We start from the raw sequence: 14,200 nt of genomic DNA, 5'->3' as shown, positions 1-14,200 counted from the left end.
TCAGGCTCTGTGTTCACAGCTCAGAGCCTGGAACCTGCTTCCGATTCTGGGGCTTCCTCTTTCTCTGCCCCTTCCCCCACCTCAAAAATAAATAAAATTAAAAGAGAAAGACAGATACCATATGTTTTCACTCTTATGTGGATCCTGAGAAACTTAACAGAAGACCATGGGGGAGGGGAAGAAAACAAAAAGTTAGAGAGGGAGGGAGCCAAACCATAAGAGACTCTTAAAAACTGAGAATAAACTGGAGGTTGATGGGGAGTGGGAGGGAGAGGAGGGTGGGTGATGGGCATTGAGGAGGACACCTGTTGGGAGGAGCACTGGGTGTTGTATGGAAACCAATTTGACAATAAATTTCATAAAAAAATAAAAGAACTGCAAATCATTCTGTAAATGCGAACAGTTACAAAAATAATTTTTAAAAATTTTAAAGTAGACATATAGCATGTCAGAGAGTGTGAACCCAACTGATAAAGAAATGAGGGGGATTGAGATAGTGATTTCACTATGGGTCTGGGAAGACCTCTCTGACATTTGAGCAGAGAGCTGAAGGGGTGAGGTAGGGAACCATGGCAAATCTTCCCAATTTACATATTTTACTCTGAATAAAATGGGAAGCCAGTGGAAGTTTCTGAGCAAAGGAATAGCATGATCTGACTTACATTTTAAAAGAGGGAAACAAAAATAGAAATGGCGATGATAATCTTTCTGAGATATGATGGTGGCTCAGACCAGGATGATAAGTGCACCAGGTGTTATAATGTTCCTCAGATACACTTTCAGAAACAGCAATCTAGAGAACTGCCTCCCAAATCTGGATGTACATCAGAATCTCCTAAGAATCTTTTAAAAATATAAATCCCTGTTCCCCATTCCAAACCTACTGGAACAAAATCTCTGGAGTGGGCCCAAGAATCATCAGTTTGACACAAGTGTGGCTAATTTATCATCACCTACCCAGGGCTATTTCAGAACATCCTCAAAGCCTCTAAATGTTAATAGCTTAACAAGGGAGATAGTTCTATAACAAAATATCAATCCTTCCTCCATAAAGAATTCTAAAACTTGGGGAAAATACCTTAAAAAATTGTTTGAAGGCATAGAGAACAACCTGTACGGCCAGGACTTGAAGCACCAAGATCTCAGAGTAAAAGGGATCACATGAAGGGAAGCTTACATTTTCTGGTTCTTTTCCCTTTTGAAAAATTCACAGAGTGGATTATAGAAGCCAAACAGAAATTAACAGCATAGAGCTTACAGCAGTCATTGGGATAGGAATATAAAATTAGGAATTCAAGGCTGCCAAGATAGCCATGGGTTGGGATTGATTCAGGATCCCAGGAAAGAAGAAAAAAGGTCAGAAGTGAACCTGACTTTCATGTGCAATTATCCCCCCAAAGCATTATCTGATTCCTGAGATATGCATGTTTGTAGCTAGAACCAAGTAGAAAATCAGCCACTGGGTCAAAAACTTCAGTAGTTTCATGGTCCTGGAGTGAAAAGTTGGGGTTCAAGCCCACAAAGCAGGAGATACTTTCAACTGAGACCAGTAAAAGAGCTGTGACCTAAGAGTAAGGGAGGAAAATGGAAATTGGCTAGCATCAATTAGCCAAGGTGATCTTCATACCAGAAGAAATTAAACCTACACTAGAAGAAGAAAGCATCGTCCACAGCCTTAAAATTTTCCATATGTAGTCTGTCATCAATCAAAAATAATACAGGTTGCCAAGAAACAGGTGACCAAAACCTAAGAAAAAAATAAAATAGGCGTTAGAAACAGATTCAGAGATGTTCTAGATTTTGGAGTATCAGGTACACGCACACCGTAAAATAACTGATTAATATGTTCAAGGGAATGCTGAACATATGAAAAATTTCACCAGAGAAATAAAAATCTATGAAAAATAATCAAATGAAAGTTCTAGAACTGAAAAATACAACAGAAGTCAAGGATCTGTTCATGAGTTTAACAACAGATTAGACACAACAAAAGAGGAATCTGTAAAATGGAAAAATAGGTCAGTTACAAATAAGATTGAAAAAAGGGGGGGATGGAAAATACAAAAAGAAGTACAAGATACATAAAGAGAACAGTGGAAAGGTCTGGTGTGTGTATTGGAGTACCAGGAGTAGAGGGAAAAGTGTGAGTATATTGGCCAAGAATTCTCCAAAATTGATGAAAGACATCAAGCCACAGAGTCAAGATTTATAAATCTGAAACCAAAAAAAAAAAAAAAAATACGGATAAAAGAAAACCACACCTATTATCATCATAACAAATCTGTTTAAACCCAAAGTAAATACAAAATCTTTAAAGAAACTAGGAAAAATGAGATTATTATCAAAAGATCAAAAGACGTATTAACAAACTGACAATTGATTTCTCAACAGAAAAACTGAAAGCTGGAAGACAATGGAATTATTTCTTCAAAGGGCAGAAATAATATGACTGTCAATCTAGAATCCTAAATCCAGTGAAAATGTCCTTAAATAGTGAAAGCAAAATAAAGATATTTTAATACAAACAGACCAATAGTAGAAAAAAATACTTAAAGGGACTCTTAAGGCAGAAGGAACAATCCAGATGGAAGCATAATTCAAAAAAGAATGATAAACTTTAAGAAGAGCAAATATGTGGTAAAATATAAATGGATACTCTCAATTCATAAAACCACTCAATGTCTATCAACTGAAGAATGAGTAAATTGTGGTAAATTCATAAAGTAGATACTATAAAGCAACTGAATTACAGCTACCTACAACTAAAATCTCTCAGACATCATACTGAGTAAGAGAAACCAGACACAAAAGAATAAGTATAATGTGTGGTTCTATCTTTATAAAGGAAAAGTAAACTATTGTGATAGAACTCTCCATAATGATTATATTTAGAGGGCAGGAAATGACTAAGAGAGGCCACAGGGGAAGATTCTAGGGTGCTGGTATATTCTATATCTTGATAGAGATGGTGTTATGTGTATAATTTTTCTTTATAAAAATTAATCAGACTGTATACTTTAATCTTTGTGCACTTAAAGAAATACATGTTGTATTTCATTTTTTAAATTTTTTTCTGAAAAAGAAAGAGAATAAAACAGTTACATTTATAATACCATCAAAAAGGATAAATTACTTAGAAGCAAACAACCCAGGAAGTGAAAGGTGTCTATATGGAAAACTACAAAATGTTCCTAAAAGAAATTAAGACACAAAATGGGTGAAAAGACATCACCCATCATTTAGTGTTTGTTCATTGATTGAAAGACTTAATATTGATAGATATCAGTACTACCCAAAGCAATCTACAGGTTTAAAGTAATCCCTACCGAAATTCCAAGAGCATTTTTTTTCAGAAATAGAATAATCCATCCTGAAATCAATATAGAATCTCAAGGAATGCAAAATAGCCAAAATAATGTTGAAAGAAAAGAATAAAGTTTGAGGTTTCACATTTCTTGATTTCAAAACATTATAAAGCTATAGTAATCAAAACTGACAAGAAGTGTGATACTGGAATAAAGACAGATTTATAGACCAATGAAATAGAATAGAGAACCCAGAAATAAACCCTGACATACATGGTTAATGATTTTTGACAAGAATACTAAGATCATTCAATGGGAAAGGACAGTCTTTTCAACAAATAGTGCTAGGAAAGCTGGGTATTCAAATGCAAAAGAATAAAGTTGGATGCTAATTTTACATGATACATAAAAATTAACTCAAAATGGATCAAATATCTAAATGTAAGAGCTGATACTATAAAACTCTTAAAACATAAGGACAAAAGTTTATAAATTGTGTTTGGCAACGATTTCTTGGATATGACACCAAAAGCATAGACAACAAAAGTAAAAATAAATTGGATTATATTAAAATTAAAAACTTTTGCACAGTAAAGGACATAACAGAGTGAAATGGTATGGGAGAAAACACTTGCAAATCATGTATCTGATAAGGGGTTAATATCCAGAATATATAAAGAACTCCTACAACTCAACAACAACAAAAACCAACAATTAAAAATAGACAAAGAACTTGAACAGACATTTCTCCAGAGATGATATACAAATAGCCAACAATCTCATGAAAAGATGCTCCAGATCATTAATTGTGAGGGAAATCATGAAGGAAATCAAAACCACGAGATACCACCTTACATCCATACAATCGCTACAATAAACATTAAAATTAAAAAAACATGTGTTGATAAGGATGTGGAGAAATTGGAACCCTTGTGCACTTTTGATGGAATATAAAATCGTGTGGCCACTATGCAAAACACTATGGCCATTCCTCAAAAAATTGAAAGTAGAATTACCATGTGATCAAGAAGTTCTTCTTCAGGGTATATATACAAAAGAATTGAAATCAGGATCTCAAAGATATCTGTACACTCATGTTCGTGACAGCATTATTCACAATAATTATAGTCAATAGTCTTAGACGATAGTCTTGACAATAGTCAAGAGGTGACACAACCCAAGTGTCCATCAATGAATAAATGGGTAAACACAATGTTGGTATATCCATACAATGGTATATTATTCAGCCTTAAAAAGGAAAGAAATTCTTCCACATGACACAACATAGATGAACCTTGAGGACATTATACTAAGTTAAATAAGCCAGTCACAAAAATACAAATACCATATTGTCACTCTTATATGAAGTCCTAGAGTAGTCAGAATTTACAGAGGCAGAAAGTAGAATGCTGTTTGCCAGCAGTTATGGGGAGGGAAGAATGGGGAGTTGTTAATGAGTGCAGGGTTTCAGTTTTGCAAGATGAAAAGAGTGCCGGAGATTGATTATACAATATGAATGTACTTGACACTATTGAACTACACTAAACAATGCTTAAAATCGTAAATGTTATGTGGATTTTATCACAATTAAAAACATTTTTTAAAGCAAGAAAACAGAGAACTTTTGAATCCAAACTTAGCTGCACATGAGAATCGTTTGGAAATTTTAAAAAATACAGACCAGTCACATTTTAATGCAAATTTGCAATAACAAAATGTAAGTATGACTAATAATTCATTTATGCATAAAATTTCAAATAATGTGACTCTCTTGAGAGTTTAAATGTTAAATAAGAATCACAATATCAGCTCTGGGAGGCCAAGGGAACTATAAATGCCAGGTGGCAGTGTTAACATTCGCTGGCAAACAGAAATACAGTATACTGTGGGAAAAACGAATCAAGATTTGTAAGTTTTGAACCATGGAATGTTGTCAAGAATGTACCCTTTCTGTAAACAGCACCATTCTCTATAGGATTCTAGGCTCCTTACTAGACAACTTGATCAAGTATATCTAGGGTTGAATCCAAGCAATCTTTTTTTTATATATATTTATTTTTTTATATTTATTTTTTCTGAGACAGAGACAGCATGAGCAGGGGAGGGGCAAAGAGAAAGGGAGCAAGAGAATCCCAAGCGGGCTCCATACCATTCAGCACAGAGCCCAACAATGACATGGGGCTTGATCTCACAAACCATGACCCAAGCTGAAATTCAGAGCTGGATGCTCAAGTGACTGAGCCACCCAGGAACCCCCAGGTAATCCGTATTTTTAAAGGATCCCTTGGATTTCTAAGACTAATGGTGTGTATGTAGATAGAGATAGAGAGAGATTATGTCTTAGGCTATGAGGATATAAGATGAAGCAAAAATATAATGACCACAAGGAGCTTATTTTTTAATGAAGAAGTCAGATGATGAAATAAATGGTTACAGTAAAGTACAGTTACAACGGAGGGTACTGTATGTGTGATAAGGAGTATATGGCATTTGGGGAGCACATATCAGCCACACTTCACTGAAGGGGTATATGAACTGGTACCCAGTGGATGGGAAGAAACCAACCAAAGAAAGAGGGGGAAAGTAAGAGTGTTTCAGTAAAAGGAAATGGAGAATGGGTTGAGACCTAGAGCAGAGAAAGAAAAAAACATGAATTCAGAGAACTGAAGTGAGTTCAAGGTGAGTGAAGTTCAGAGTATGGGTGGGGAAGTAGTGATGGGTAAGTTAATGGATGGAATAAGGCCAGGTCAGGAAGGACTTGACAAGCCTTGTAGGGAAGCTTGGCCATTATCCTAAGAGAAAGCGAGGTGAGAGGAGGACCTCTCTGGCTGTAGCATGGAGAATGGAATGGATTGGAGAAGAGACAACAGTGGAGACAGAAGCTCAATTAGCTGTGGCAGCAGTGGTCCAAGTGAGAGGGGAAGACGCATGGGCCAGGGCAGTGGCCATGGGGATGAGATATTTAGGAGAAATAATCTATAGGTCTTGGTGAATGAATTAGATGTGAAGAAGGGGGGACATTTTTAAAAATGATTCCCGAGTATATGTAGCCTGGGTAGAAATATGAATCATGGTACCATGCCGTGGTTGAAGGTTGAGGGGGAAGATATCACATCCATTTGAGAAGGCCAGATTTGAGGTGTCTGGGATGTCCACCATGCAGATGGTATCCAGTAGAAGTGTCTTAACTAGAGATCACCAGCTGGGCTTTGAAACTAGAACAGTAGATGAGGTTGCTCAGTGACTGCAGAACAAAAAGAGAGGAGATAGTAGAAGAGAAATCTAGGAAAATACTGAAGAAGTCTTTCAGAGGAAGCTTTGGAAGTGGGCGGAGAGGTTCGAGGACACCAAGAGGAGTGTGCGGAGTTGGAAGTCAAGAAAGGTGCTTCAAGGAGGAATAGTCAACAACGTCAGAGGCTTCCAAGAGAAAGGGGAACATCCGAAGGTACCTGTTGGGTGTAGCAGTGCAGAGCTCATTAGTAATCAGGCCAAGGGTCTGGGTGAGTGGTGGGAGCTGATGCTGCGTTAGTAAACGGAAGAGTGAGAGAGGTGGATGTGGGGGACTTGAGTGCAGACAACCATTCTGAAAAATCTTGGCTCTGAAAGAGGGGATGAGGGAGGACGGGGGACTGACAGGATGCTTGCTTTTGCTTTGGGGGGTATATGTTAAGGTTGGTGAGGCTTAGGCCTATCTAAATGGTGACAGAAAGGATCCAAAAGAAAGGGGGACCATTGAGAGTGTTCGCTGGGGAGTGAGCACAGGCTGCGGGTCTGGCTCCACCACTGACTGAACTTGAATACATCATTTAATCTGTCTGGGCCACAGCATCTTTATCTGTACCTTGCAGGGTTTCTCTGCAATTACGGTTTTCAAACTGCACTCCTCAGAACTGTCTGAGAGCACTCACATTTCAACTTCAACCACAGCGACCTTGACCTCTCTTGCGTGTTTTTAAATAATGTTTTTTTTTTATTTTTAGTAATTTAATACATGTACATACTTTGAGAAAGCAAATGGTAGTAAAATAATTATTTAAAAAAAATTGCAGCCCCTGTCCATACCTCCTCACTCTCAGCCACTCCCAATTCTTGTGTTATTTATGCCAATTTATGTGAAATTCTTATCTCCGTGTTTCTCCCATGTAGACATCTATTGATTTCTGACCCCTCCTATACCCACTTGCCCTGATTCTGTTCCCGTCAACATAATGCTACCTCAACATTTGGTTAATAGTGTTTTCATTATTATAAGCATGCAAATAGTACCCAGAGACTGTCTCCTTTTATGAACAACTTGTCATTTCTCCTGCCAGAAACATTTGCCTCTTTTGTCTCATTTACCCTGATTTCCAGTAATGATTGATATTTTTTCCTAAATCTCCTGCCATCTCAAAAACCTGCCAATATATTCCCTGTGCTGGTTTGATCAGAAGACTTCCCTGGAGATTCCATTTCCAGAGCCCCACGTGATCTGCCGTGGAGCCTCCTCCTGGGACTAGCTTTCACTCTTGCCTGTGTTGGAGCCATGCCTCCTGCTGCCATATCTTCTTTCTCGGTTTATACCCTTGTGTTGGTGCAGCCTGTCCTCTAATAGTAAGGGAGACTATGTTTTTGAGTACGGTATAACTGAAAATGTCTTTATCCTACTGTGCCATTTAATTGGTGGTTGGCTGGTAACAGAATTTTGGCTCCCAAAAAACATTGCCCTTGAAAAATGTTAAAGTCATTATTGTATAGCTTCCATTTTGGTTTTTGAGATATCAGATGCTATTACAATTTGCTACCCCTTGGACCTATTTGGTTTTATTTTTCTTGAGAGCTTTTACATTTTCTCTTTATCCCTTCATGTCACAAATATGTGCCTTGTTTTGGTTCTTCCTTCAGCCAGTTTTCTTGGTACTTGGTAGGCCCTTTTGTTATGAAGATTCATATCCTACATTTCTAAAAACATTTCTTGCATTATTTCTTTTGTAATTTTCTCCACTTCATTTTTTCCATTTTCCCTTTAGTCTAGAGTTTCTTTTAGTTTAATATTGAACCTCCTGGCTTGACCTTCTAATGTTACCTTCTTCCTCCTCCTCCTTCTCCTCCTCCTCCTTCTCTCTCTTTCTCTTTCCTCTCTCATGAGAGATTATCTTGGCTTTATGTGCAATTCTTCTATTTAATCTTTTTAGTTTAGCTATCCTTTATTTAATTTCCGAGATTGTCTCCTTTTTATAGCCATTTGTTCTTGTTTCATTGATATAATCTCTTCTCTTCTCTCTCCAGGGACATTCTCCCCCAACTCTAACTATAAATCCTACCTATCCTTGAATGTTCAGGTCAAAATCCGTATCTTGTGTGAGGCCTTGTCCAATCAGTTCAAATCTCTTCCTTAAACATGAATTCTATGGCACTGTTATATTATTCCACACCATCTAATACGTGATTAAATTTGCATTTCTTGCTGTTGAGGAAATCAGTTTTCTCTCCCTGATCGCACGCTAATATTCTCAAGACCAAGGAAGCACTGTTTACTTGTTCTTTATCAGCCAGAGTGCCTTGTCTAGAATTGTGAATACAACAAGTGATAAATAAGTGCTTATTGGTTTAAAAAAATGGCCATCCTAATTCCACTGAGTCAGGCTGTCCTAGTTGGGTTATTTAAGAACAATGTTTTAGTGACTTTTATTGACTTTCCCATGAAACTCTCTACTTAGATTTCATAGAGAAAACACAACTTTCTTTTTTCACTATATTTCGTTGGTTTAGGAAATATCTAATAAATTATGCAGTTGAAATAACCAAGAACAGTTGGCACAAGCAGGATTGGAAATAAACAACATCTAAATCTCTGCTAACACATAACTCAGTTGGTAGAAACCAAAGGGTTTGAGCTTGCTGGAGAATACCCTGCCAGCCTTGAGTACTTGCTCTGCCAAAGAAAGAAGGGCATTCAACTGTCATATCATTTAAGCAAAAACAAGTCAAGAGTCTCTACTATACTCTATTCTTTGTGTACCAAGAAGAGGTATCTGGAAGAAAAGAATTTGTGCTCATCATCTCTCTTGAGTCCCCTTGCAATCAAGGGTATATATACCTGACATAGATTAGTACACAGCCTTTAGTCTTAAAACAGCACAAGTTTCACTGGCTCAGGGCCAATCATCTTGGTCTCCTTAGAACCCAGATCTGCCCATCTTAGCTGTACTTCCCCAGCCATCAGTCCACAAAGGGCCAAAAGAACTCTACTGGGCTCAGAAATCTTGCCTTTTCCATCTCCAGGATGGATCCCCCTTCCCCACCACTTCTACAACCATCACACTTTGGAAGACTCACACATAGATTCTTTCTCTTTCCTTCTCTCATGAGAGATTATCTTGGCTTTATGTGCAATTCTTCTATTTAATCTTTTTAGTTTAGCTATCCTTTATTTAATTTCCAAGATTGTCTCCTTTTTTATAGCCATTTGTTCTTGTTTCATTGATATAATTTCTTCTCTTCTCTCTCCAAGGACATTCTCCCCCAACTCTAACTATAAAACAGCACAAGTTTCACTGGCTCAGGGCCAATCATCTTGGTCTCCTTAGAACCTAGAGAGGACATAACGTGTCCAACTGACTTCGGATGGCCCCTGCCACAGCATGAATCATTTTTTATACTAGTGAGTCAGGGAAACTTAGAAATCCTACTTTAATTGTTCTCCCTTAAGAAGGGTAACCTCTAAGTAGAGTTAAAATTTGTACTTCCTGGGGCTCCTGGGTGGCTCAGTCGGTTAAGCATCTGACTTTGGCTTAGGTCATGATCTATGGTCTGTGGGCTTGAGCCCTGTGTCGGGCTCTGTGCTGACAGCTCAGAGCCTGGAGCCTGCTTCGGATTCTATGTCTCCCTCTCTCTGTGCCTCTCCCCCACTCGCATTGTCTCTCCCTCTCTCTGTATCAAAAATAAATAAACATTAAAAAATTTTTTTAAATTTGTATTTCCTATTGATCATGCTGAAAGGACTGACACCACTTTATGGCTACTGTCAAACACAAACTTGAAGGAAGCCATCCCTGGTCATCACCCCTGAAGGAAAGAAGACTGTTCCGTGCACAGGAACTCAAGAAAACCCCCTAGAAAAATTCCACTGAAATATTGTATGAAGATCATGCAGCAGCAGAAACATCAACCTATCAGATAAGAGCTTCGTCTGTATAAAGCCGCACTGGAATCAATTCAGTCGAATTGGTTTCATGGTAACTTTAGAAATTCGGACGTATTCCCCTGGTGGTGGTTTAGAAGCAACAGAGGCCCCTGAGTTCAGTGAAAGAGCATGCGTTTCCCTGTCTCTTCTGTGGCGATCCCACAGTCAAGTCATGAGCGAAGGCGGATTGCATTTTGGATTAATGATAAGAACAAATTAAAATAAAAATCACACCAAATCCCCTTTGATGCGTGCTCTTAATTTTTCTCCTCTCCTGCTGCATTTTAAATTTAAGTGGCATAGACTACAGCTATCCCCCCCCCCTTCCCCCACGCTGGGGTATTTGGCTTATTCTAGTTATTTCTTTTCTCTCACTCCTGTCCTCACTCGCTCATGCATCGGCTGCACTGGGCACAGTCTGTGCACCTGGGCGCTGACGGCCATGGGATCCAGGCTCCTTGCCCACCCATCCCCTTGCCTGGCTGTCAGGGCAGCAGAGCAATGACCTTGGCTCCCAGGCGGTCCTGGCAATAGCAGGCTGTCTGCAGACCAAGCCCCTCTCAGGGGGTAGATGTCCTCTCCATCTACCCCACGGCCTCCTTTGCTGTCTTCTTCTGCGTGTGGAAGGTTAGCTTTGTTTTTCTGACCTGGTTTTCCATACACTCATGGTCCTTTCCCCTGGAATCCAGAAGAGCATTCAAAAAACCTCCTTCTATCGGTGGTTCCTCACCTCCCTCTCTGTTCCGATGCTGAGCTCTTGAATCTGTGCTAGTTTCTTAGGTGGCATGGAGACATGAACTTCCACATGGCTGAAGGATAGACCCTAAAAAAGGCCTCATAGAGAAAATGCAGATAGTTAACACTAGTTGTATCATAGCCAAAATGTATTAGAGGCACCCAAGAAAGGACTTCCCCTGGCTGACCAGAGATAATTCCAGCTGGAGGCAAACTTTTTTAAAAATATGTTTTAGTGAGTTCTCTTCGAGTATTCTTCCCGCCCCCCCCACCCCCCCGAAAAAGATCTAGTGACTTCCTTCTCTTAACAAGCAAGTAAAAGAATTCCTCAGTCAGTCGCCATGGAACTGGGCCTTCTTCAGATCAGATAAGCCCAACACTCCACTACCTTCTGTCTAGAACCATCAGTTCCAAACTTAGCATGAGCAGAAGGAATAATCATCTATGATGTCAGACCGTCGTGGGACATTTTCTTCAATGGACTAAAGCAATAGGTTGAAGAGCTATTTAATAGATGTTCCAAAAAACATAATAATAAGCAACCCCACCCCTTCCTCATCTGCTTTAAAAATGGGTATAGGGGAAAAAATGATCTGTCTCAACCCAAGAATATAATAACACTGCCTCTCTTTCCTTGTTTTAGGGAATGCTGTCGATTTTTTGGAGACAATGGCTTGACTTTGAAGGTGTTTTTTACCAAGGCAGCACCCTTTGGTGTTCTTTGGACACTCACAAACTACCTGTACTTACATGCAATAAAGAAAATAAACACTACGGATGTCTCCGTCTTATTCTGCTGCAACAAAGCTTTTGTGTTCTTGCTCTCATGGATCGTTCTCAGGGACAGGTTCATGGGAGTGAGGGTAAGTTCCTTATTCTCTGTCTTCCTCCCTCACTTGGTCATGTCAACCAAAACCTGCCCATTGGCTTGCTTACCTCCATGTGCTGCGTCATAAGCATAAACTGCTGACCACTTCCCTTCTGATTTGCAGCAGAAAAGGAGCCCCGGCAGAGGGCCTGGTTCTTGGTGCGCCTTGCAAACTCTCTTGCTTGCAAACCATACTAGACCAGCATTCATTAAAGCACCGTTCATTTCAAGCATTTCAGCAAGCATTCCCCAAAGTGTGTGCCAGTCGGGGACCCAACCTGGGGGTGGTGATGCATTTCCTCTCTGCGTGCTTTCTCTCTCTCTCCTGGGCAGCAGTGCCCTGCAGCCTGGAGCTCTCTGCTAACCCTATCGCTCTTTGCTTAGGACGCATCCGAAAGCCTGAGGATCCTTCCGCATCCACATATGCGCGCAGTCTTGGTAGACCCTTTGTCTGGACCGTGTGTACAAGCCAAAGTGGGCCGGATGCACTTAGGCTAAATCCAGACTGTGGAGGGCCGGTTTCATTTCCTTCACACCCCAGGCGAAGGGAGAGGGAAATTATATCCTGTGAATTACTTCTTGTTGTGAGATCCGAGACTTAGTAAATTCCGTCAAAATCTAGTCAACCTCAGCCAGTCAAATTTCCTAACAGTTGTGTGAAATATGATAGGTGCATTGTCAACTGTCAGCTGTAATAGCAAGGGACTCACCCTGAATGAAAGCACAAGGTGACAGTTCAGTTGACAGAGTCCTGGTGGCTTCTGCTCGCCTCCCTTTGGTGGCCAGGAGCTGATACTGCCCCATCACCTCCTTGCCACAAACAAGGACAAAAGAGGATTTGGCCACACAGCCCGTCCTCTTGTAGACAGGACACATCGCTTACTCCTTCCTGCCCGTCGGGCCACGTGGGCCGGCCATGCAGCTGAGAGCCCTGTTGATGGGCAGCTCTGTGACCGTGAACCACACAGGCATCCAGCAAGGGGCAGGCTCCACTCCAGGCCCTCCACTTGTATCCTTTGCTCATTGTCCTGAGGACAATGACATCACCCTGATGGAGGATTCACACCCACCTAGTTACTCAAACAGCAGTGGGGACATGAGTCAACTGCTGAGTAGTATTTTTAGCTTGCAGTAGGGGGAAATTTTGTTTTGAGTCTCAGTGTTAATTTTGGAATTAAAACTCGCTCACTGTGCTACCACCCAGAAAAGCTTTCAGCAAATACATGATCTAATACTTCGCCACAAAAAACACAGGTGCTTCCAGCGGTAATCTGTCCAACAGCCTGCCTGCCTGGACTCTGCAGACTCCAATGTCCTGGAGCCCATTGTGACTTCATTTGGCTGCCACATGCCAAGGGAATTCAGGAAACTCTTCGGCATGATTCTCATGTCCAAAGCAAATTCCAAATGAGACTCTGTTAATCGGGAAGAGAAACTTCAAGATGAATTCTGCACTGAAGCTGGATTTTTTTTTTTTTGAGGTTAAGAGAAGTAGGCTGGAAAATACTTGAAACCCTCCTAGACCCGTAGAGAACAATGTGACATACCCAGATCTTTTCTTTGTTGCTATTCACGGATAGGAGGGTTTTCTCCCATGACATCCCTTGAACTATGATCCTGTCTAGCCATCCTGGCCACTTGGTCAGTTTGGTCTGCACTGACCACTATATACTGAACAAAATTTTGTGTTGAAGCCATCACTAGGCCAGCACTGAAAAGAAGGTCCCAGAAGCTGGTACTGGCGATGAAATTTTGTAACCTGTAAAGTGCTGTGTAGCTATGGGTCTCTCTAATAAGCATTAATCCTCTGAGAAGCATGTGACCCCCCCCTCCCCCATCCAAGAGCTTCCCACTCCAAATCATGGTGTATTCCCCTCTTCCCATCTTTAAGAATTCAGAGAGCTAGCAAAATCTGTGAGACCCCAGCAGCAGCCAGAGTGATGGGAAATCTCCCCCTTGATAACAGATGGGAAACCTAGGTCCAAGATAATATCTAACTGGTGCAAGGGTTCTTTTAGATTTCCCTCAGACTGCTGGGTTATCCAAGCACAAAATTTCCAGACATTGGAGGAAACTGACAGTGTTCCCCATCCTGGGGGCTGAGCATATGAGCTGGAGAATCTCACA

General features: G+C 40.3%; 1 protein-coding gene across 1 annotated transcript in view; it reads left to right on the top strand.

Moving 5' to 3' along the window:
- Positions 1-14,200, top strand: part of SLC35F3 (solute carrier family 35 member F3) — a 119,867-nt gene that overhangs the window by 92,861 nt on the left and 12,806 nt on the right. Inside the window, exon 3 of the mRNA XM_043596287.1 lies at positions 11,849-12,068. Within this exon, the coding sequence (XP_043452222.1) occupies positions 11,849-12,068 (220 nt within the window). The remainder of the gene's footprint in view (positions 1-11,848; positions 12,069-14,200) is intronic.

Source organism: Prionailurus bengalensis, chromosome D2 (genome assembly GCF_016509475.1).
Source record: "Prionailurus bengalensis isolate Pbe53 chromosome D2, Fcat_Pben_1.1_paternal_pri, whole genome shotgun sequence".
Taxonomy (NCBI): Eukaryota; Metazoa; Chordata; class Mammalia; order Carnivora; family Felidae; genus Prionailurus; species Prionailurus bengalensis.
This window is presented reverse-complemented; position numbering and strand designations above follow the sequence as displayed.